The 23236-nt window shown below is 37.4% G+C and overlaps 1 protein-coding gene across 1 annotated transcript; it reads left to right on the top strand.

Annotated features, from left to right (window-relative positions):
• Positions 1-1717: 1717 nt before the first annotated feature.
• On the top strand, positions 1718-23038 carry LOC127797921 (ribosome biogenesis protein NOP53). Its single transcript, XM_052331119.1, has 12 exons — positions 1718-1942; positions 10243-10412; positions 10499-10547; positions 10639-10664; positions 10953-11033; positions 11129-11239; positions 11342-11430; positions 15437-15556; positions 15640-15762; positions 16269-16335; positions 16459-16538; positions 22520-23038. The coding sequence occupies exons 1-12, from the start codon at positions 1774-1776 to the stop codon at positions 22524-22526; spliced, it is 1092 nt and encodes a 363-aa protein (XP_052187079.1). The 5' UTR covers positions 1718-1773; the 3' UTR covers positions 22527-23038.
• The last annotated feature ends 198 nt before the right edge of the window (positions 23039-23236 follow it).

Raw genomic sequence — 23236 nt, 5'->3', positions numbered from 1 at the left:
AAATAACATTTTACTAACAACTATAGAAAATAACAATTTCATTTTATTAACACCCATAAAGTAAAAGTAATATTCTATTAATACCCAAAAGTAAAAATAATATTTTATTGACACGCATTCAAATAAAATAATATTTTAGTGTCATTCAAAAATTAAAAAAAATATTAATAACTAAAACATAAAAATAATCCATTACTCACACCCAAAAATAAATATAAAAATCTTGAAAACATTTTAGTTTGATAATTATGATAACGCTAACCATTGAAAATTTTGAACTTGTCTGTATACAATGGCATTGTGCTCTTCCATTTGTTGTTTTGTTTCTCCCTGTTATTGTAGGGTTGTTTGCCTTGGTGTTTAATCAATCTTATTATTAGAGAAAAATAAAATAAAAATAAATCAGATATATTATTGAAAATTTTAAAATTCATTTAATATTGTTTAAGTCTAAATTTGACAAAAATGTTGTTTGTCACTCATATGATTAAATTACAATTCAACATTAGCGATGTAAATCACTCTCATTAGGTCTTAATTAATGCATTTAAAATTAAAATAAATATAAAAATAAGATATAGAGATAATACTTACTTAAATATTTATGATAAGAAATTTGAAAATGGGGTAATTTTGATCATTTACATCACTATTTATAAGCAATGGAGTAAATTGATTATATTTGGTAATCATTTTTTAATTTTTGTTTACAATGTAAACAAGCCGAGTTTAGCTATATTTAGACTCAAGCTCATTTATTTTTAAAAATATTTAAAATCAATTCATTTATAAATTGAGTTTATAAGAAATGTTCGAACTCAATTTGTGAGTAATATTTTATGTTAAGGCTTACGCTAAGCAAAATTCGAGCTTTTTTTTAAGTTTATTTATGAATAAAAATTATTGAGTTTGTTCATGAACAAAAATATAATTTGAATTATTTTTTCATAAATAATTTATACAATTATATTATTTAACAAAATTATAAATTTTGAAGTAAGAAAAAAATCAAATAAATCCTAAAACATCTTTAAGTGAGTTTTTAACGAATTTTAAAAGAATTATAAACCAACTAAATATATTTTTATTTTATCTCATTTATTAAATAATCTGTAATTTTTTATTTGAATTAATTTATTCATTTAATAAGCAAAACTTGTTTACGAGTTGAAATGAAATTTATTTATAAATTATTTATGAAATGCATTTAGTAGGCTAACAAAAAATTAAAGCAAGTTGAGCACGGTGGTATGCTTGATCTAATATTTGGAATTTGCAAGCTTGTAATGAATATAATTCCATCTTAACGATAGTTCTTTCTCTATTTTACATCGTAACATGTTTTATTCTAAAGCACAATTAAGTTAAAATTAATGAAGTATTATTATATGAAATTAAGTGGGTTATATATTAAATATTAATATAAAATAAAATATAATAAAAAGTATATATAATAAATCTTAAGCTTAATTTTGTAATTATTTTAAAAATTAATATTAGTAAATAAATAAATGAATCTGCTGGGATAAAATTAACTAATCAAAAGAATAATATGACTAATATTATTTTTATTGTATTTTATTCTTATGCATTTTAATTTTACCATTTAAAAACATTATTTTTAGAGTCGTCATCAACCACAAAGGCACGTGAGGCACACGTGCTCTCGTTAGGGTTCGCTTTCCGCCTTTCCTTTTTGGCGGTCGACGCACAAATAGAACGAAGATCAGAGTTAAGGCAAGGCCAAAGAGGCACTGAGAGAGAGAGAGAGAGATGGGGAAGAAGTCGAAGAGCTCGAGGAAGGGGAAGAAGGCTTGGAGGGCTAACATAAGCACGGAGGACATAGAGGACTACTTCGAGAAGTCCACGAAAGATGCTCTCTCCGGTGGCTCTCTTACTCATATTCCCAGCGAATCCCTATTTTTTGTTGACAAGTCCAGAGGTAGCTATCCCTTTTCTGTTCTTGTGCTTCTCAATCACGTCTTATCGGTTCCTCAGAAATTGTAAAAAAGGGGGAAAAAAGTAATATCTGGTAGCAAATTGATTAGCGTGCAATTGTTAACTGGGTTAGGGAATAATAGGTTAATTCTAATTGTTCTTTCATCATCCATTCGTGACTGAAACAACATAATTGCTGCGATTCTGATGGTACTTCCTTTGTTTGGTTCATAGGATATGTTCATTAAACAAATAAATAAATAAAACCTTGAGCAGTAAACTGTTTTGCGTCAATTTCGTTATTTTATGAATATTAAGCCATTTTTTCGATTTGTTATTATCAATATTTGGAATTATGATGTTAATTCCAGTTTCTGGTGTAGAAAAGTGTTATCCTAGGACTATGCAGAATTACCCTTAGATGAAATATGCCTCTCTCAACACTCTCAAATCCACCCAGCAATTATAGGAATTGAAAACAGAAAACATAAGAACAAGAAACAGAAAGCAAACCACACAACGCAAAGATTTATCCTGGTTCAGTTTCCTTTGAGGAAACCTACATCCAGCCTTAAAAGAGCCCTCTTAGCAGTCTTTATTTCCAGAAAGAAGATCAGTATGTCATAGCCCTCATAGCCCACAAACCCGAGTACAATACCACACTGTTTCCCCAAGAAAATAAACCCAAGACTTGCAGATAGTCTTCCTTTCTTGAACAATGCCTTGCACTCATAATACAAAGGACTAGAGCACTCATAGAAGTTCTCTCTGAGCAGGCGCCTTGCCCTCTTATTTATAGAGGAGGCGGACACACTTAGGCAACTAACTAACTTAGGAAAATTACATTTTAACCCCAACAAAATATACTAATTATACTTAACCCCTAGCTGCCTAATTTCTTCAGCCGAGACTACTCCTTCAGCTCCTTTCCGGTTCTGCGATCTTCTAGGACAAAACTCGAGGCAAACTTCAACAAAAAGCGTTTGTTTGGGCATCGTTTTTTAATTTGTTGGAAGTTAATCTGCTCTTTCATTCTGGGTTCATTTGTCTTGTGGAATGTATCTAAGTCAGAGGGTAATATTTGAGCTAATTTTGCCTATCTTCTGGAGTCCATGCACTTATCTACGCAGCTGATCCATGAACAATTCAACTAGTTTCTTTGGTTCTTGATAAGACCAAAGATTTATATCTTTTGGCATGGAAACCGTTTCTGCGCAGTGGGCTGCAATTACTTCCATATATTTGAGCCCTCGAGGTCCCCATTTGGTGTTCCCTAGGTTGATTTACCTGCAATTATTTGACAAAACTTGCCTCCACTATAAAGTTGTAGTACTAAAGTTACAATTTTCCCTTAATTGGGCTCTTGAGTTAGCAAAGATGTTTTCTTAAATCACCTAAGCAGATTATCAATGATTATACAAAGTTTTGAAGAAGAAACTGGAACAATAGTTTAAGTAAAAGGCACATGAAAGGAGAGTCTACAGATTAATTACTATGGGAGTAAGTGTCAGAGCTTAACGATCTGACGTTGAAATTCTCAAGAGTTTCTCAAGAATTATGGGGAATAGAACAGAGAGGGGGAGATAGAATTAGGGGAAGAGAATGATAGAATTGAGGGGGAGATATAGCAGAGAGTTGGGGGGAAAGAATTCCAAATTGGAATTGATTTCATTCATGCCTTTCATCGAGTGAGATCAGTCCTATTTATACTGATCTCCCCACACTCAAATGGGAAATCTCCTGCCCAACGACAACTTGCATCCTAAGTGCCCAGGGCCACTTGCAACAAACATGTGCGCGTTTGTTACCCCCTTTCCCTCCTAATTTCCCGAATTACAATTAGTTATTTAGGCAGTACATGACAATTACCCTCCCCTTGAGGAAATTCTTGTCCTCAAGAAATACAAAGTAAACTTGCTACCCTAGGGAATGTCATGGGACTATTATGTAAATAAGGAGAATAATAAGGAAGAAAGGTAAAGGGTACTAGTGTAATATGAATTAGATTGACAGTTACAGCACATGGGCCTAATTCAAATGTAACCAAATATTGGCGCCAAGGCTTGGTACTTATATAACCAACCCTCCCCAGGAGAGATATCTTTGGAAATTTAATTGATTCAATTTCCCTCTCAACTTCTCTCTCTTCCTCTATTCCTTCTTTCTTTCCTTCTAATTCACCAGTTCTCGCGCAATTCCCATGGAATTGTGAGAGAACTCTCCCTGACAGGGAATTGGATACTCCTATATGTTATCATTAGTGGGCAGTTGGTTCCATTTTACCAGCACTTGAATTAGGGGAACCCCTTGCTAATATATAACCCTTTGGTTTAGAATAGCTTATGGCTCTGTTGTAGGCTCCTCCCTTTGGTTACCTATGGGCAAACTAAGACTTGCCGGCTGACGCATACTTCTTTAGTAGGGACATGTGAAATATTGGATGAATTTGAGAATTCTTCGGTAGTTGGAGCTTGTAGGCCACTTTTCCCAACCTTGCTATGATGGGAAAAGGGTCGTAGTATCTCGGACTGAGCTTAGTTATTTTCTCATCTGTCATGGCCTTAATCTGTGAGGGTTCGAGCTTTAGATACACTTATTCTCCCACTGAAAACTCCCTTTCACTCCTTCCTTTGTTTGCATGTTGCTTCATTATGTTCTGCGCCATGGCCAAATCTCTTTTTAGCTACTAAAGAACCTCATGCCTTTGTTGGAGGTGATCATCCACTGCTGCAACATTAGTAAACTCTTGGGGCACTGGTAGTAGCGGGGGTTTGTATCCAAAGAGGGCCTCAAATGGTGACATCCTAATGGAGTTGTGGTGGTTGGAGTTGTACCACCACTGGGCTAAAGCTAGCCACTTATGCCACTTCTTGGGCTGTTGGAAACTTAGGCACCTTAGGTAACTCTCCAGGCATTGGTTAACCCTCTTGGTTTGCCTATCCGTTTGAGGGTGGTAAGCAGACAACATGCTAAGCTTGGTCCCCATAGACTTCAACAGTGTTTGCCAAAAAAGGCTGGTGAATACCTTGTCTCGATCTGAAATGATAGTTATAGGAACCCCATGTAGCTTGATGACTTGATCAAGGAGCACCCTAGCAACCTCTTGTGTGGTGTAAGGATGAGATAGGCTGATGAAGTGGGCAAATTTCATGAACCTATCAATCACCACCAATATGCAGTCTCTACTTTCTAACTTGGTCAACCCTTCAATAAAATCCATAGACACAGTCTCCCAAGCTTTCCCTAGAATGCCTAAGGGTTGTAATAACCTCGGTGCGACCACAGTTTCATATTTGCACCTTCTGCAAGTGTCACAAGTCATTACAAATCTAATTGCTACCTCCTTCAATTTGGGCCAAAAGAAGAGTTGCCTTACCTTGTGGTAAGTATTTTGAATTCCCGAGTGTCTTCCCAAGGGAGACCCATGTAGGGCTTGGAGGATCTTGTCCTTAACCTGCGAGTAGTCTCCAATCACTATCCTCTCCTTATAGTGTAGCACCCCATTTTGTAGTGTGTACCCCCTTTTGTTGTTAGGATCTAACACTAATCGCTCTAGAATCCCTTTGATCTACTCATCTAAGTCATAGCTATTGGCCACCTCTTGGTACCACTTTGGTATTAATGCGGTAATGGCTGCTACCTCTCCTTTTTCCTGACACCGAGATAGGGCATCTGCCACCACATTGTCCTTCCCCTTCTTATACTGTATAATGTAATCAAGACTCATCATCTTAGCCATACCTTTCTTTTGTAGTTGCGTGTGGAGTTTCTATTGCAACAAGTACTTCAGACTCTGGTGGTCAATCTTGATCATGAACTGGCTACCCTCTAGATAGTGTCTCCACTTTTCTATTGCCATTAAGACTGCCACAAACTCCTTCTCATAGATACTCAATCCCTCATGCCTTGGGGCCAATGCTTGGCTGAGGAAGGCTATGGGCTTGCCCTTCTGTGCCAATACAACCCCCACACCATTATCACACGCGTCAGTCTCTACCACAAAAGTCTTGTTGAAGTCTTGGTAGCCTCAGCACTGTGGCCTTGCTCATTGCTTGCTTCAACTGTCCAAAGGCTGCCTCAACTTCTGGTCCCCATCTAAACCCTTCCTTCTTCAACAATTGTGTTAATGGCCTACTTATCACTCCATATCCCTTCACAAACCTCCTGTAGTACCTTGTCAAGTCTAGGAATCCCCTTAAGGCTTTGAGGGTGGTAGGTCTTGGCCATGCTTGCATGGCCGCCACCTTGTTCCGGTCAGTGCTAATCCCTGCACCAGAGATAACATATCCCAGGTATTCGACTTGTCTTTGAGCAAATGAGCACTTTGACTTCTTAGTGTATAATTGGTTGACTCTTAAGGATCTCAAAAGTAGCCTTAAGGTGTGTAACATGTTGGTCAAAAGTGTGGCTAAACATCAGTATGTCATCGAAGAACACAAGGACAAAGCTTCTTAGGTGCGGTTCAAATATTTGATTCATTAGGGATTGGAAAGTGGTTGGGGCGTTGGTAAGGCCAAAGGGTATTACTAAGAATTCTTAATGATCCTAGTGGGTTCGAAATGCAGTTTTAGGGGTGTCTTGTGGGCTCATTCTAATCTGGTGATAGCCTGTTCTGTGATCAAGTTTGGAAAAGATGGTAGAATCCCTTAGTTTATCTAGGAGATCTTCAATGAGGGGAATGGGAAATTTGTCCTTGAAATTATGGCATTCAATTGTCAGTAATCCACATAGAAGCGTCATGAACCGTTCTTCTTTTTGACCAATAGCACAAGGGATGCAAAGGGGCTACGGCTGGGTTGAATTAGAGAATGTTGCAACATTTCTTTGACCATCCTCTCTATTTCTATTTTTTGTGCTCGGGGGTAACGATAGGCTCTGGCATTGCAAGGTTTAGATTGAGGCTTTAGGATAATGGAGTGGTCGTGGGCTTGGGGAGGAGGTAGGGTTTTAGGCTCTTTAAATAGATCCTCATATTCAAACAAGAGTAAATTGAGTAAGTCAAGTTGGTTTACCTCCCATGTCTGTTGGGGTGGATTGCTGACAACCTGCATCAGCTCACTCCCTGCCCCTTGGCTCCTTCTTTTCTTCTTCCAATGCTTGGATAGAGAAGAGTTGGGCCACCCTGTTCATTTTTTGCTTGAGGATCCTTTGCAGCCTTTTCCCTATAATCATCTTACACATTCCCACTTCCTTGCTGCCCACAAATGTCATCCTTCTTCCTTCCTTTTCAAATGCCACCTCCATTCTATTGAAATCAAAGCATATGGGACTCACATGCTTCATAAAATCCACACCCAAAACCACATCATATCCCCCCAAGTTAAACAACCTGAGGTTTGTCTAGAAGTTTTCTCCTTGCGTTGCCCAACAAAAACCCGCACAGGCTTATTACTCACCACTTTGCTTCCGTTTGCCACAGTCACCGTGAGAGGTTGTGTATTGATTAGGGGACACTTCAACCTTTTAGCAGTCCTTTCATCTAAAAAACTGTGGGTACTTCCGCTGTCTATGAGGATCATCAACTTGTATTCCCCCGCTCTCCCTTCCACCTTAATAATCTTATTATTGGCGAACCCTCTCAAAGCATGCAATGAAATCTCGCCATTGTCTTCCTCTCCTTCTTCAGGTGTCTCAATTATTTCTTCCTCCTCCACATTCTTCTCTTCACCTTCGAGTAGAAGCAATTGCTTCTTGCACTGGTGTTCGGGGAAATACTCATCCCCACATTTAAAGTAAAGGTTAGCCTGCCTCCTCTACTCTATTAGTCTATCCCTTTGTCTTTTAGGGCCCGGAAGGGGTAAGCTCTTCATCCCTAGCACTCCCCTAAAAATCTCCCTTCCTTGGCTCTTCCCAATGGTGGTCAACACATTGTGTGCTCCTCGCTTGTTCATCAGCCTTTGCTTCTTCATAAGCGCTTCCACTGTCAACTCATGTAATCTTGTGTTGTCAGTGGTATGTTTGAGGGTTTGGTTGCAAGACCTTCACCATAGGTCTTAACTCTTCATTCAATCCACTTATAAAGCTAGAGACAAAATAAGCCTCCGTGAGGTAAGGGTTGTGGTTGTGCATCGATGCCTTTTAACTCCTCAAACCTCCTCTGATAATCTGCCATTGATCCCCCTTGTCGGATCTTGTTAAACTCCTCTACTACATCGGTTATCTCTCTTTCTCTAAACCTCTCACATAATTCCTCTGCGAACTTAGCCCAATGGCATTCCTCTTTCACCTTGTCCTATCCTTGGTACCAATCGTCCCCGACATCATTAAGTTAAGCTACAGCTAGAGCCATCCTCTGTTGCTTCGGTACCCCATACCACTCAAAGGCTCTTTCACACCTTCTAATCCACCATCCAGGGGTGTTATCATTAAACATGGGAATATCCAATTTCAGCATAGGAATTCCTGGGTGGCCTTTGCCCCCAATTTCCCCTGCCTTCTTCCTACTATATTTTCTCCTGTTCCCACCAATTCCTCCCCAATTTCAGAGGTCTCTGGTCTACTCTGACTCATTCCTTGACTGGGGAGAATCTCTCTAGGAGGAAAATCTGGGGATAGACTTACCGAAGGTTGCCGAGCAAACATCACCATAAACCCTTGCAACTGCTCCCTGATCTGCACGCCCTCTTCCTCACGTATGTGAGTCAACTCCTCTCGGATCCGATTAACCGCTCCATCTAGTTTGCAATCAATGGAGATGATTGTCTCGTGATTTCGATTGGATCCAAGCTCCAACTGATCCACTCTTGCCTGTAAATCTAACACCGTGGAGACAAATTGTTGTAACTGCATCTCCATGTTCTTCATTCGTGTACCCTCTGCCATCTGTTTGGATTCACCGCATCGGAATTGGCCGGACTGGCTTTGACACCAAATTGTCAGAGCTTAACGATTTGATGTTGGAATTCTCACGAGTTTCTCGAGAATTCTGGGGAATAGAATAGAGAGGGGGAGATAGAATTAGGGGAAGAGAATGATAGAATTGAGGGGGGGAGATAGCAGAGAGTTGGAGGGAACGAATTCCAAATTGGAATTGATTTCATTCATGCCTTTCATCGGGTGAGATCAGTCTTATCTATATTGATCTCCCCACACTCAAATGGGAAATCTCTCGGCCAATGACAGCTTGCATCCAACTTGCATCCTAAGTGCCCATCACCACTTGCAACAAACATGTGCGCGTTTGTTATCCCCTTTCCTTCCTAATTTCCTGAATTACAATCAGTTATTTAGGCGGTACATGACAGTTAGGTGCTTGAGTGAAGAATTCCCAAGAAACAGGCAAGTCCAAAGTGCCTCTGTTTATGCATGCAAATCTGCATTCATATAGCTTGTGTGTGGGCCTATCTGTAGGAGAAAACACAGTAAAATAGTTGCAGGAAAGGGTGGGCAGCGTATGGAAGATGCCTGATTCAATGTCAGTGAAATGACCAACGTTGTAGTTGTATTTTCTTTTCTTTTTAGCTACGATGAGGGCAATTAACTTGACAGAATTAAGGAATGTAAAGTATCAACTTGATCTCTGAAATTTCATTTTTGGCTGCTCCATGTGAAATAATCCACTTTCAAAATGCGGTGTTTCTTATTTTCATGAGGCTTGGGAAGATATGGAAATTTTTCCAAGTGGAGAGAGTGTTAGACACAATTCATTCCTTATCGTTACCCTTCATGTCATATATCATACCTCGATCCTTATCTGTTTTGGGGTTGAGGGATGGAGCTGTCCTTTATTCCTTCACAAGAGTCATCTTGCAAAATGCTCATAGCTCCTAGTAGTGGATATATAAGACTCCTATTACAAGCTCAGAGAGATATTGTATGTTGTTCTGGAAACCTTTATTGAAGAACAATTGGAAGGTCAATCTAGATTCTTCAAAAAATTAGCTTGAGGACATATTTCTATTGTCAGCATGGACTCTCTGAACTTCGAGAACAATTGCCATAATTGAGGAGTTTTTAGTTCTTTTGTGTATGGCAATATTGTACTGTGAGCTGAGCAGGGGGAGATTATAACTCATTTGCAAGTTCAGCTAGATGTGAAATGGTGCAAGGCTGGGTTCAAGTCATGCGACAAAATGCTCCTCTTCCAAATGTCAATTGGCATATGTATACAAGCATTGAGCTACAATGGATAGGTGAAAAAGATGAATTTAGCGTGGGTTGCTAGTCTAGCTGGATGACCCAGCCAAAAAGTATTTATTAGTAAAATTACTCATTGCTTCTGTATAGGACTCTATTTCTCTTTTACGCCTTTTCTGACTCTTAAGCCATGATAAAATTTTAACCTTTCCATTTCATGTAATTCAGATTTATCAGTCAAAAGGAAGATTGAAAAGCACAGAGAAAAAGTACTCCGTTGTGACAGTTTGTTACAAAGAAACTCCTTTGTTCAATCAGTACCATCTTCAACACAGAAGAAATCCAAGAAAAGAAGTGAAGTCAAGAAAGAAAAAGTTGATATCCAGGAACGCCCTGAGGTTTGCATAATTTGAAAATACTGTTTTCAGTGAAAATGAATCTCGATTGTGGTTCTGGTGTATTATTTCTTTCGGGATTCTTGTAGGAGGATGGTGTATCTGATTCTGGCATGGTTGACATATGGGATGACAATGGTATTTTCCAACTTCATTATGATATAATACTTTTATGGATTTTAATTATGAGATGAAGTACATTACATAGGCTGTCCTTGATAATGTGCAGGTGAACATAATGGAAAAATTAAAAAGGTAAAGGCATAATTTGATTTTGAATTATTCCTTTGTTACTCTTGTCTATTATGTTCCATTATAGAAATTCTAAGGGAATGGTGACACAAAATATGCAGCATTCTCATTATTAGTGGCAAGTTCTTTAAATTTGTGCTGATAGTGGTTCCCACATTTCTTCTCCAAATTGAATCACAAAGGCCATGCTCTTGTCTGTTTTGACATATCATTCTTTTAACCTGGACTTGATGTTGATTTTGTTTTTTCTATGATTGTCACTTTGTATTTTCTATATTGACATTTTTCCAGAAGCCCAAGCCTTCAATTATTCCTGCTGTAGAAGTTGAGGCTTCTGGATGCTCATTCAATCCCTCCTTTGAGAGTCATCAGGTTACCTCGAAAACCTGTTTTTTGGAGTTTCTTAGTCTATGCCTTTATGTACATTGAATTCCCTGTCTAATTGTTTTTATGTGGGGTCCATACAGGATTCTTTAGCCCATGCTGTTGCAGATGAAATGCAGAAAATTTATCGACATGAGTTGGGACCTCAACCTGTTCCATTAATTGTTCCTGGAGAAGTTGTTGATGAAGAAGATGTGAGCATCTTCTTGCTATTCATCTGTGGTTCATTTTGAATGTACTAGTCAATTTGCATTTTATGTATCTCAAGCTAACTTACTATGAAATAATTATGCCAGATGTATTTTCTTGAGGTGGATAATGGGAGCGAAGATGATGATCAGAACATGGAAAATCTGGAGGATGTAGATCATGAACATGAGAATAGGTCTGCAACTTTTCATCTTGGTACTTACAGCACAATTGATTATATGTGATACTCCTATTGCAATTTTATGATCTTCTTTTTCATCTTAATTGAGCATGATGATCTTGGTTCCAAGTCAGTCTCTCTTCTGGTCATTCAAGAATTGTTTGTGAATGGAGTACTGTTTTTTGCTTGCAATTCTGTGAACTCTGAAAATCACATTTAGGATATTTGTGTGCATATTTTTCACACTTATATCTGTCTATGGTACGAGGTGATGATAACCTATGTTATTTAGAACTAATGAACAGCTCTAGGTTCTGGAGAAACACTGTAGTGTGACCATTCACAGGCCAGGTGCTGCCTGGAGTGTTGCACTTGGAAAATATCTTATTTTTGGGGAAGGGAAGGTTGTAGTCTTGGCCAGTCTGGTTGGGCTGCCCAGATCAGGTGGTGCTTTATCTCCCTTCGATAGTAAGTGGAAAAGCCTTGGTGTGGTTGATTTAATTTCTTTCAAGTTAGTGTTTACTAGGTGACATGTTTGAACACCTAGGTAGCAAAACAATTTTTCACCATATGGACATTCGTTAGTATGTCCAGGTGCATGGTGAGGCTTGATATGATAATGAAATAAGTTAAATTCTTGAAAGCTTACTTGAGAATTTATTGAATCCGAAGGGAGCTATTTATACAAGGCATAATATCTACTCTATCTCCTAGAAAATAGGAGCAAATTCAAATTTAGATAGCAATAACTAATATTCAAAACATGCTACCCTTTATCTTCTAGTTTCAAGCTTGAATATCTCCCTTGAATCTTGGAGCTTTATCCTATTTTCGAGGCTTCCTTTTTAAATCTTTATCTTATCAAACCACCTTATCTTTCATTTTTAAACTTGAACACCTAATCTCGTCCAACACTTCCTCTCAAGCTGGAGAATAGATACTAATCATTTCCAGCTTGCCAATTAGCAATTCGAAACAAGTCTTGCCATGGCTTTTGTAGACATATCAGCCACTTGACTTGTTGTCGAAATATAGGATAAGTTAATTCCTCCTTCCTCAATTGCCCTCTTTATAAAAGTTCGATCTATTCTCACATGCTTCATTCCATCATGCTGAACTAGATTTTTAACAATACTAATTACTAATTTACTATCATTGTACATCTTTGTTTGTTGTGACAAAGGAATATGTAACTCTTCTATCAGCCTTTTTAACCAAATAACTTCACAAATTTCTAGAGCTATAGCTTGGAATTCTGCCTTAGTATTGTTGCGGGCAACAATCGATTACTTCTTACTTCTCCATGTAACCACATTTCCCCATACTATGGTACAATAATCTAAAGTTGACTGACTATCTTCAATAGACCCTACCTAATCTGCATCAATAAAGCCCTCAATTCCCCTCTCCTTGGTTTTATGAAATAGTAATCCTTTTCTAGGTGTACCTTGTAGATACCGTAGGACATGAAACACAACATTTATATGTCTTTGAGTGGGAGAATGCATATATTCACTTATCACACTCACTGCATAGGCTATTTCCGGCCTTGTAAGGGACAAGTAGATTAATTTTCCGACTAACCGCTTGCATCTTTCTTTTTCTACTAGGGCATCATCATTGATTTCTCCATATTTTCAGTTCTTTTATAGGGGTGTTCCAGCAGGTCTACACCCAAACATACCTATTTCTTTTAATAAATCCAGTGTATATTTTATCTGTGAGATGAACATACCTTCTTTACTTCGAGTCACCTCCATTCCTAGGAAATACCCTATTGTTCCTAAGTCTTTGGCTTCAAATTCAGCTCTCAATTGCTTTTTCAAGCTCTTTATTTCTTGCATGTCATCTCCTGTCACTATAATATCATCCACATAGACATAGCCTTCCTTCCATTTGTTGTGTGTTTTATGAATAAAGTATGGTCTGTCTGCCCTTGTTTCTACCCTAACCAATTTAGGATTATGCTGAACTTCTTGAACCGGGCTCTTGGTGATTGTTTTAACCCATACAGAGACCTCTTTAAGTTTACAAACCTTTCCACGATCAACTTCATGCTCAACACAAGAGGAACCTGCATTTATATCTCCTCATCCAAATCTCCATTAAGAAAGACATTTTTACTATCAAATTGAAATAAATGTCACTCTAAATTAACAACAATAGAGAGTAATACTCTGATAGAATCCAGTTTAGCCATAAGAGCAAATGTCTCCTCATAATTGATCCCATAGGTTTGTGTGAACCCTTGGGCCACCAATCAAGCCTTGTATTTTTCAATACTCCTATTTGCATGATGTTTTAATGTGAATACCCACTTGCACCCGACTACCTTCTTATTTGAGGGCAATTTTACTATTTCTCATGTATTATTTCCAACCAAGGCTTTCATTTCTTCCAGAACAACAGCCTACCACTTAGGATCCTTCATAGCATAGTGGGTAGTTTTGGGAATTTTAATGTTGTCAATACCTGCAACAAAAGCCCTAAACTGAGGAGAGAATTTTGTACATGTCAGGTTATTAGAAATAGGGTACTTGACACATGACCTTACCCCTTTTCGTAGTGCTATAGGAACAGCCCAGTTCAAATCACCCATCCTTCTAGTAGTGTTGCCCTTAGGTGGACCAGTCTCTGGAATTGATGGCTAACTGTGCTGAGGTTCCTGATGGCCTTTAAGTCGTCTGAAATAAACTAGAAAAGGATTGTCAGTAGTTGGAGTTGGAAAATGAGTGGCAGGGACTGGTTTATGAGTTGGGATATCGAGCATAGAGGTACCAGGAGAGGTATTAGGAGGGTGTGGATTAGGATGTGAATTAGGAGGGTGGTCCAAAGAGGTATCAGGAGAGGTAGGAGTTGCTAGTATGCTGTCAGGAGTTGATGTTGATGATGCTTCCTCTTGAGAACATACTTGCAGTGTAGAGTCAAGCAGAGGAAGAGAGACGAGAGGATCCCAATGCCACTTTGTACTGTCAGTCTCCTCTAGAGAAGATGTAGGAGCATAAAATGGGTGATCCTTGTTAAAAGGTTTGCCTAAGATTAGGCTAAAGGTTCAGAAGTCAGAAAGAATACGAGGAAGGAAGCAATTATAGGTTATGTAAAGGTAACTGCCACATTAGGCAACTACCTGTTAGTTAGTTTTCTAATTTTGTTTCCTTGTATTTCCCGCCCCTATGATCTATAAATAGAGGGCCAGGGTGTTCTTTTAGACTACTGAATTCATTGTGTATCTTGAAGAGATTGTGCATTGTGTGTATGAGAGAAAAGTCTTAAGTCTAGAGCTTTGTAATCTCAGTTAGAACAGCTTGTGTATAGGGCTGTGAGTGCAGTGTGTGTATCATCATTTTGATTTCAAGATAGTGGAAACCAAAGCCTCATCAGTCTGGACGTAGGGTATTCCTATTCAAAAGGATATCCGAACCAGGATAAATCTGTGTGTCCCGTGTGTGATTGTGTGTGTTTTCTTATCCTATCTGATTCTGTTCAATTTCGTGCAAGGATTATTGTCTTTCTTGAGGGTTGAGTGCAAGTGTGTGAAGCAGGAATTGTGGCAACAATCCTCATAGAATGTGACATCAGAGGACACAAAAAATTTGTGGGAGGAGGGCAATAGCACTTGTATCCTTTTTGGGAAGGAGAATACCCAACAATGATACACTTAAGTGCCTTTGGTTCAAATTTGGTCTGAGAGGGATTGGTGTTGTAGAATATTCAATTTGGCACATGGGTCAGACACCTTGACCCAGCATGTAGAAATCAGTACATGTGCATGGATTTTGTGTCCATTTTTGTTTACAGTTTAGCTTAAATGGTTGCAGATTTCTGGCTCAGGTTATGCTTTTATGTGTATGTACAAAACCCTTTTTATTGGTGGTTTAGATTGAAAGTTGGTACCTTTTGTCCTTGGTAAAAGGCATTTTTTCAGGATTCTCTTGGTTTTCTTTGTTGAGGCATGTTGCATGGACATTCCAATTTTTGACACTATGTCAAGGGAGATTTACTGTTTATGATCATTCTTCAGGTCCTCCAAAACAAAAAGAGTCACGAGGGTTGAACTTAATCGGAGGGCTAGACATAAGGAGCAGTTGAGAGCAGAATCCAAAGGAAAGAAAGCAGTGCAAGTATCTAAAGACATTGACTGGTGGGTGCACTTGTTTATTTTGACTTCTGTTCTTTGGTACTCAAATGGATTTTTTCTGGGGGTGATCTCTTCTCCTTGTATAGCTTGCCTGACATAATTGAAGAAATAGCCAAAGAGGATGAAGAGAGGCAGAAACGACATCTCCGTCGCATGGTTTCTGAACAAGAAAGATTGAGATCTCGTCCACCACGGTTGGGAAAGCACAAGTATGCCAGTTCTCTTGATAAAGATGTTGTATTTAGCATTTTACATTTTACTTTTTACTTTTTGCATGATTTATTGCCAGTTTGTCAGTAGTTAATTTGTTCCATCAACTATTTTTGCCATGCCTTTGTTTTATGAAGATTTTGACAGAGATGAAGTTGAAGTCACAGTGCTATTTTTTCCCCTGAAAAGCATTTACTTATCAAAACTTTTGATTCTATCCAAAAAAAAAAAAAAAAAACTTTTGATTCTACGAATTGATTCCACATATTGAATTGGAATTTTGGTAATGCCCATTTTGTCTTTCTGGTCACTTATTCACATTTTTTCTTTTTCTTTTCCTTCGTTTATTTTGGAGGGTGCGGAGATCACTCTTTCCCTTAAATGTGAGCATTTTTTAGTGATGGAATGCATTTGAGAAGGATGAGAGACAATGTTGCATTCACGTCTTATTTTACTTTGCAAGTAACTTTTTGAATGGCCAAATGATGAGTGTGATCTCCTGCAGATTTCAGCCTGCCCCAGTTCAGGTCCTATTATCTGAAGAAATTACCGGTTCCCTCCGTAAACTGAAGGTTTGTCTGCCAGTCATCCTGATTCATTTTGCAAGCAGGAAGCAAGTTTTGGTTTCAGTCTAGATTTTCAATCTCAAAAACTTCAAGTTTAACTGATTTAAATAAATGTTTTTGTTCATGAAGGGCTGTGCCACCCTTGCTAGGGATCGATTTAAGAGTTTAGAGAAAAGAGGATTGGTTGTGCCAACAGCTAAGAGCAGCAGGTTTGTTTAAATGTTTTCAACATATCTTAGATTATTGTTTTACAACAACAATGACAAGCTTTAATCCCACTTAGTGGGGTTGGCTCTATGAATTCTAGACCTTTAATTACCACTTTCCAGGGCTATATCATCAATAAAATCATTATATTCTATGTTATGTTTATGGGTTTTCCATCAAGGTTTTAGGTCTCTGTCTCCTACATCACAAATTTTTATCATTTTATTCATTCACCTCACATGTTCGTCTATTAATTCTTCTCACCTCTTAAACAATTTTAGTCACATCTTTCACATGTTATCTTTAGTAGATGCCACTCTTAACTTTATGACGAATAATCTCATTTCTTATATTGTCTTTTCTTGTATAGTCGCATATCCACCATAACAATCTTATTTCAGTTACCCTCATATTTTCTGCATGTTGGTGCCTAATTGCCTAATATTTTGAGCCATACAACAAAAATGATCTTATGGTTGTCTAATAAAGCTTTCCTTTGAGCTTTAAAGGGATTTTATGGTCGTAAAATGTTAGGTGCACTTATCCAATTCAATTCCAAGAGTAATATCCTCAATAATCTCCATATCCTTTTTGAACAATTGATCCAAAATATCTATTTTATGATCGTAAAATGTTGAGTGCACTTATACCAACAACTACTGTTTTCTTCATCCATTTCCTGCATTCGCTGTCTGGTTCATCCTTCTTCTCTTTTTCCTTTCTTTCTTTCTTTCTTTCTCCTTCTAAGCCTTTTCCTCTTTTCTCTTACGTTCTTTTTCTTTTGCTTTTCCTGCAAATATAAAATGTAGTCCTCAAAGATCTCTATGTCAAAGCTCTCTTCTCCAATTGATCTGTAAGTTTCAGTGATTTCCTTGACCTTCATACAGAAATTATGCCAATGAGTTTTAGCTTTAAGTATTCCAGCAGCAACCTGCTCTTCCATCGTTCTCCGAGCCGAATAACAGTTCTTCTGTTTTGTCCACTTCACTTGTTCCTTCTCTGCTGAATCCAGTACCAGAGACTGCTCTAAAGCATTTGAAATGACAACAAGACTGTCATATTTTTCAGGATCAAAACATTCAGAACAGCAGTAAGATATTCTCCTCCTGGAACTGTCTAAACCTTATTGATGTCTGATTTAACCAAAGCTATGGACTCCTCATCCTTCTCCGGAGTCAAAGGCAAAGGGACAATATTCTTAGGAACTTCTTTCTCGGAACCATTCCTCCCAAGGTTCCAATCCTGGACATTAGCCAGTCCTTCAGGTGATTGACTAGCACCAGGGGTAATGCAATGAACTTTGCTTTCTCTGTTAGTCCATCGAACAACTCATTTTTCTCCTGCAACCTCTCAATAGGCACATCATGATTTATTAGCTGTTCCTTGGATTTCCTGGCAACCATAACAGAATTCATTTCAACACTGCTTGTTTTTAGAATTGATTGAGCCAATTAGTCATTGCGAAAGACTGGATCAATTTCAATTCCAAAAGAACATATGTCTCTTTCTGAGTCTCAAGAAATTCTCTGTTACATCTTTCAATCCTGATGATTGATTGTCTGAATGAATCATCTCATGATCAGAACTTCCGAGATAGTCTTGAGCATTTCCTTCTGAAACTTCTCTTTTTAAGGAATCTGAATATTCCTTAAAAAATAATTCAACTGGAATACTAACCTGAAACTTCTTTGAAAGCTGAATCAGATTTTCATCTAGCTTTTGGTTGAGGTTAGCAAATGTTTCCTTGATTCTCGTGTCCATCGCTCGCTTCTGAAACTGCTGCCAGTACTCGCCTAGATCTAATTTTCAGTAAACCGAATTCTGCTTCTTTTTTTTTTTTTAATTGCTTCCAGGAATTGCTTAGATCTAACTTCAGCAATCTTGAATCCGCCTCTGTCAACAGTCAGAATTGATAAATCAGCACCTTGATAATCACCTCTAGATCAGCTTCACTGGACGCCTGCTAGGAATCACCTATCAATAGCTGAACCTTGATCAACTGCTAAAAATTGCCAGAATCACAGCCGAGAATCAACCGGCTCTGATCTGTCTTCCAAAATCACCTTGATTACAATTTAGTAACCGAGGACCGCTGCTCTGCAGTGAATTCAGATAATCGATTGGATCTGTCTCTGAAAACATCCTCTAGGATCACCTGGATCTGCCTCAATTAACAACTGATAATTGTTGGAATCACAGCCAAGAACTGTTGGCTTTGATACCAAATGTCAGATCCTTAGATGCTAGCTAGGGTTTTTTTTAAGGAATAAACCAGAAATAGAGAGAATTGGAGGGAGAGTTAGAACAGAAAGAGCCGAGAGAGAGAGAGATGACTGGAAATCTGTTATCATTCAACAACTGTCCAATCCTCTAGGTTTTAGCCTATAAATAGGCTTTCTAGGCTTTCAGTTATTAGAGCAACTGAAAGGTACAAACAGCAAAAGTAGCAAAGTACGCTAAGAAAGAAATACACATAATACATAATTACTATTATATCCTTGGGGTCATGACACAATCTAACACATGTTTTTTCTTGATGATACATCTTCTTAGTAACTTATATATAAGCAATTATATTTCTTTCTTCTCTAAAATTTCTTTGAGGATGCTGTTTTTTATATATGAATACCATATTCCAAATATTTTTGTTGATATTTGGTCTTATTCATCAGTCATTGTCAGGTATACAATCAAATTGGTTTTTGAGGCCATGGTTTCTCTCCTTAACCTTTGTTAATTATGCTCTCGCAAAGTTTCACTCTGTGTTTCATTATCTTAATTCGTCTATAGCTTCCATTGTTGATTACCTAGTATAAAACCAAATTTGTTTTTTGAGGCCATGGTTTCTCTTCTAAACCTCTAGTTACTTCTCCCAAAGTTTTATGGTGTGACTCATAAACTTGATTCAACTATAGCTTCCATTGTTGACTACCTGCTATTAGACCAAATTGGTTTTCTAAGGCCATGGTTTCTATGTTTCGTATGTTGATCATTAGCTTGATTCATCTATAATTTCACAACTTTGAGCATTTCTTTTATTTTTATGATATGCACTAAAGTTTTCTTTCTCTACTTGTTAAGCATATTTTTTATTTAAGAATCGCGTTAAATACTTCCGCTAAGTCCCCATTGTCTCTTTCATTTATATGCTTTTATTCGGGTATTATATGGTCGACTTGTTTTGCTATTCTTAACTTTAGATTATCTTCTATTCTATTATATAAGCAAACCCACTGTTTGGTGTTACCTAATTTGAAGCCCTGTAAAACTTTCTAAATTTCAATAATACCACCCAATATCTTACTTAAAAAACAAAAATTAACTATGTTAACAAGATTTGAACTTCTCATCTCTCAAAATTACAGCAAATTTATCAACTGTTCTACCACTACACCAAGCCTTATTTTGTTTAAAATTTTGCCTACAAAAAAATAATAATAAATAAACTACAACTGTCAACTGCCACTCAATGAATCTTCTTTTGAAATTTTTTATTTTTTTTATTTACACATGCATAGAACAAGCTACCCTTCTATCTAAACTATATTTTAAGATTACAAAAGATTTAACATAATTTTCTATATAAAAGTAGTTTATACATTTAAACCTGCAAATTGTTTGGGCTCATTTTCTAGGTGTTTATTGAAACAAATTTGTTATTAGTTTTGTTACACTGAGTAAGAAATTAATTAAGTCATCTAGTTGTGCTTTTTCTGTATTAGACCAATTAGTGCTTTTGTGGTTGGATATAAGGAGTCGTTTCCATGGGATGCTGTTCTTATCAAAATAGAGAAACAAACCAGATCTATTATGTTATAGCAAATAAGGTTGCTGATGGATTTGCGCAAGGATCAACTTGAACCTCGGTAATTGGGTTGGGTTGGTTTGTTTGGTTTTTTCCTTATTTTGTTCTGATTTGGGTCCAAAAAATTGGACCCAATTGGCGTTGCTCAGATTTGAGTCTAGACCCTCAATTCCATGGACCTGACGAAATCGATTACCCATATGAAAATCCGCCAAATATTTCATCCTACCATATACCCATATAAAAATAGCTCAATTTTTCCCCCTTAGAGGGATTTTTTACTGGCATGATGATTAATTAATTATTCATAAATGAGTTGCTTGACTAGGATTTATTGTACACATTTGGGCTTGCTAATGAGTTGCATAGTCTATTTGCATCACGTTTTGGTTGATACATAAAGGATTATATAGATGATAATTTTTTGTGCGGCTATACAAGCATTCGAATTGAGACCCAATCCAATTAGATCTGATTTCAATTGGGTAGGGTTGGTTTGGTTCACTGCCTCGTGAAAGGGTTGGGTGTAAGTCCAAAAACTATAGAGCCAATCATGAGTACGTTGGGGTTCAGATCCCAGTAGTAATTGGCTATCATGTTCCGTGCCGTGCTTGTGTCAAAGCAAGTGACCTTTTTTTATCATTTTTTATTTTCTGAAGATATTGCCATGGATAATTGGATATAAATGATTAAAAAGGTAAAATTAATGTATTAATGTAGCCAACCCAACTCGGTGGGACCAATGTTTGATATGTTTGCTTTCAGTTCTTATTCTTTGATATCAAATGCATCATGTTACCTGTATTGTGGGTAAAAAGAACAATGTGACATGGGAGGTCAATTTGTAGGGTCTAGCAAATACCAACCTTTTGTTTCTCTTGGTAAATTCTCCACTCCATCCCAAGAACTGTTCCCCCTGTTACTGTTCATTTGTTGGGAACAACACGTAACTATTATTATTAACTACCACTTAGGGCAGCAAACCACTGTAAGTTTTTAGTCTACAGTGTTCAATATACTCTTTAGGCCGTATTGACTTGCGCTGGATGTTCCAGTTTTACCACGTAATACAGTGGAGCATTTACCTTCCCATGCAAAGAGAACGTAGGATGTTCAAGGGACTGGCTTCAGTTTTAATGGCCTGTCAACTGATTGGATCCTCGCCTGGACCCGATGTGGTTCCAGTCCATTTAGAGGTGTTTGGCTTACTGGTTTGACCGTTTATAAGCTATTGATTTAACTTATAAGCTGTGGAGCCTATTTTCTTAAGTGTTTGGCAACACCCAACAGTTTAAACGTTGTGTAGCTTAAAAACTAATTCACCAGCATTTGGAAAAAAGTACCCCCCCCCCCCAAGCTTTTTTGGTTGACCGATTAAATGACTTATTTACCCTCAAACAAAACACACGTTTTCAATCTATATCCTTTCAACCTATATCCTTCTTCATCCCTATGCCTTCACTGATCCCGCCACCATCGTCGCTGTCGTCCGTTGCCATCACCTAGCCCAGCCGTTGTCATCATCCGTTGCTGTTGCCCTAGCCCATCGTTCGTGGACTCCGATGCCTCTCTCGATGCCGCTTCTTATTGTCGTCGTCACCCCCATTACTACTCCACTCACTATATATATAACATATATTATATATTGTTAAATGTATATATGTTTAACATATATATAAATATATATTGAATTAATATATTTAACATTTTTCATAAAAAATAGTATTTTTTATGAATTTTATTTACATTATTCAATATGTTTATTTTCGTTTTTTTGTCAAGTTTTGATAGTTTATCAGTTCTTTCAAACTAAACACATAATTATTAACTGATAGTTTAAAAAATATATTTATCCAAACACGTTTTTAATTTAAACGTCATTCAACTTTTAAGCTTTACACAACTTAAAAGTTTACTAGCTTAAAAGCTACTGAAAAAAGGGATAAGCCAAACAGCCTCTTAAAGCAGGTCTAGTACCATATATATATATATATATCTGACTACCTGAATTTAGTTGAGATCCAACTACATATATAATAAATGATTAGTATATGAATTTATTAGTTGTGATCTCGTTCAAAGACACAATAGTTTCATTCCTTGTGACTACGTATAGTAGTTATTCATGGTCGTGGAAATTTCAACGCTAATGGGTTTATGTTTTGTCTATTTGTCCAGGAAATAGAAAGTGCATTCACCCATAGAAGCGAACCGGAAGCGTAGTTTTCAGCTATTGAAGATCAGTAACATGATGGCAGTAAACTGTGAGATCGAACTTAGCTCGAGTTTTGAACTTCGGAGCTGATGTTAAAGATTTCAGCATGCTTGGTGTTTTTCAGTTCATTCTCAGCTGTCCTGGTTTTGCCAATTTTGCAGATGGGTATATAAATGGTTAAAAAAAAAAAAAAGGAATGCCATATGCTGATGATGCTAATTATAGGAAAACCGGTTTCAGGACCCTCTTCTCTCGATGAATCATGTATTTCCCGTTTCGGTATTGTGTTAGCTGTGGCTTTGTTATGCTTTCTCGCCAGGTCTATGGTCAATTTCGTCGAATTCTTGTTGAAACGAAGTTAATGTTGTTACTGTTTCATCGACATATTTATGGTTAACTTGATTTGAATCTGTAACCTTAACTGGGCCTGCATAAGGTCCTAAAGCTACGTCCAAGGTTTTCTTAACTATGATTATTTATGTGAGATTATTCAAGCAATAATTAGGTTCAACACGATTTGAAATCTTTAGCCTCCGACTTCAGCACAAGCTAGATTTACTTAAACCCACATCCAAGGTATATTTCTTCAACGTAAAATGAGACTCGGCGGGGTGCATCTGCGGCATACTGTGCGTACTTATGAATGTTTATTCACGAATAATTAGAGATAAATTATTATT

The sequence above is a fragment of the Diospyros lotus genome, chromosome 3 (genome assembly GCF_014633365.1).
Source record: "Diospyros lotus cultivar Yz01 chromosome 3, ASM1463336v1, whole genome shotgun sequence".
Classification (NCBI taxonomy): domain Eukaryota; kingdom Viridiplantae; phylum Streptophyta; class Magnoliopsida; order Ericales; family Ebenaceae; genus Diospyros; species Diospyros lotus.
The sequence above is the reverse complement of the archived record's forward strand: the minus strand, read 5'-3'. Positions and strand labels throughout refer to the sequence as shown.

Bases quoted from the DNA above. Each gene is read 5' to 3' on its own strand.
- LOC127797921 (XM_052331119.1), top strand. From the start codon at position 1,774: ATGGGGAAGAAGTCGAAGAGCTCGAGGAAGGGGAAGAAGGCTTGGAGG. The intron at 11,034-11,128 runs GTTACCTCGAAA...GGGTCCATACAG, and splicing joins CCTCCTTTGAGAGTCATCAG to GATTCTTTAGCCCATGCTGT. The intron at 15,557-15,639 runs GTGGGTGCACTT...CTCCTTGTATAG, and splicing joins GTATCTAAAGACATTGACTG to CTTGCCTGACATAATTGAAG.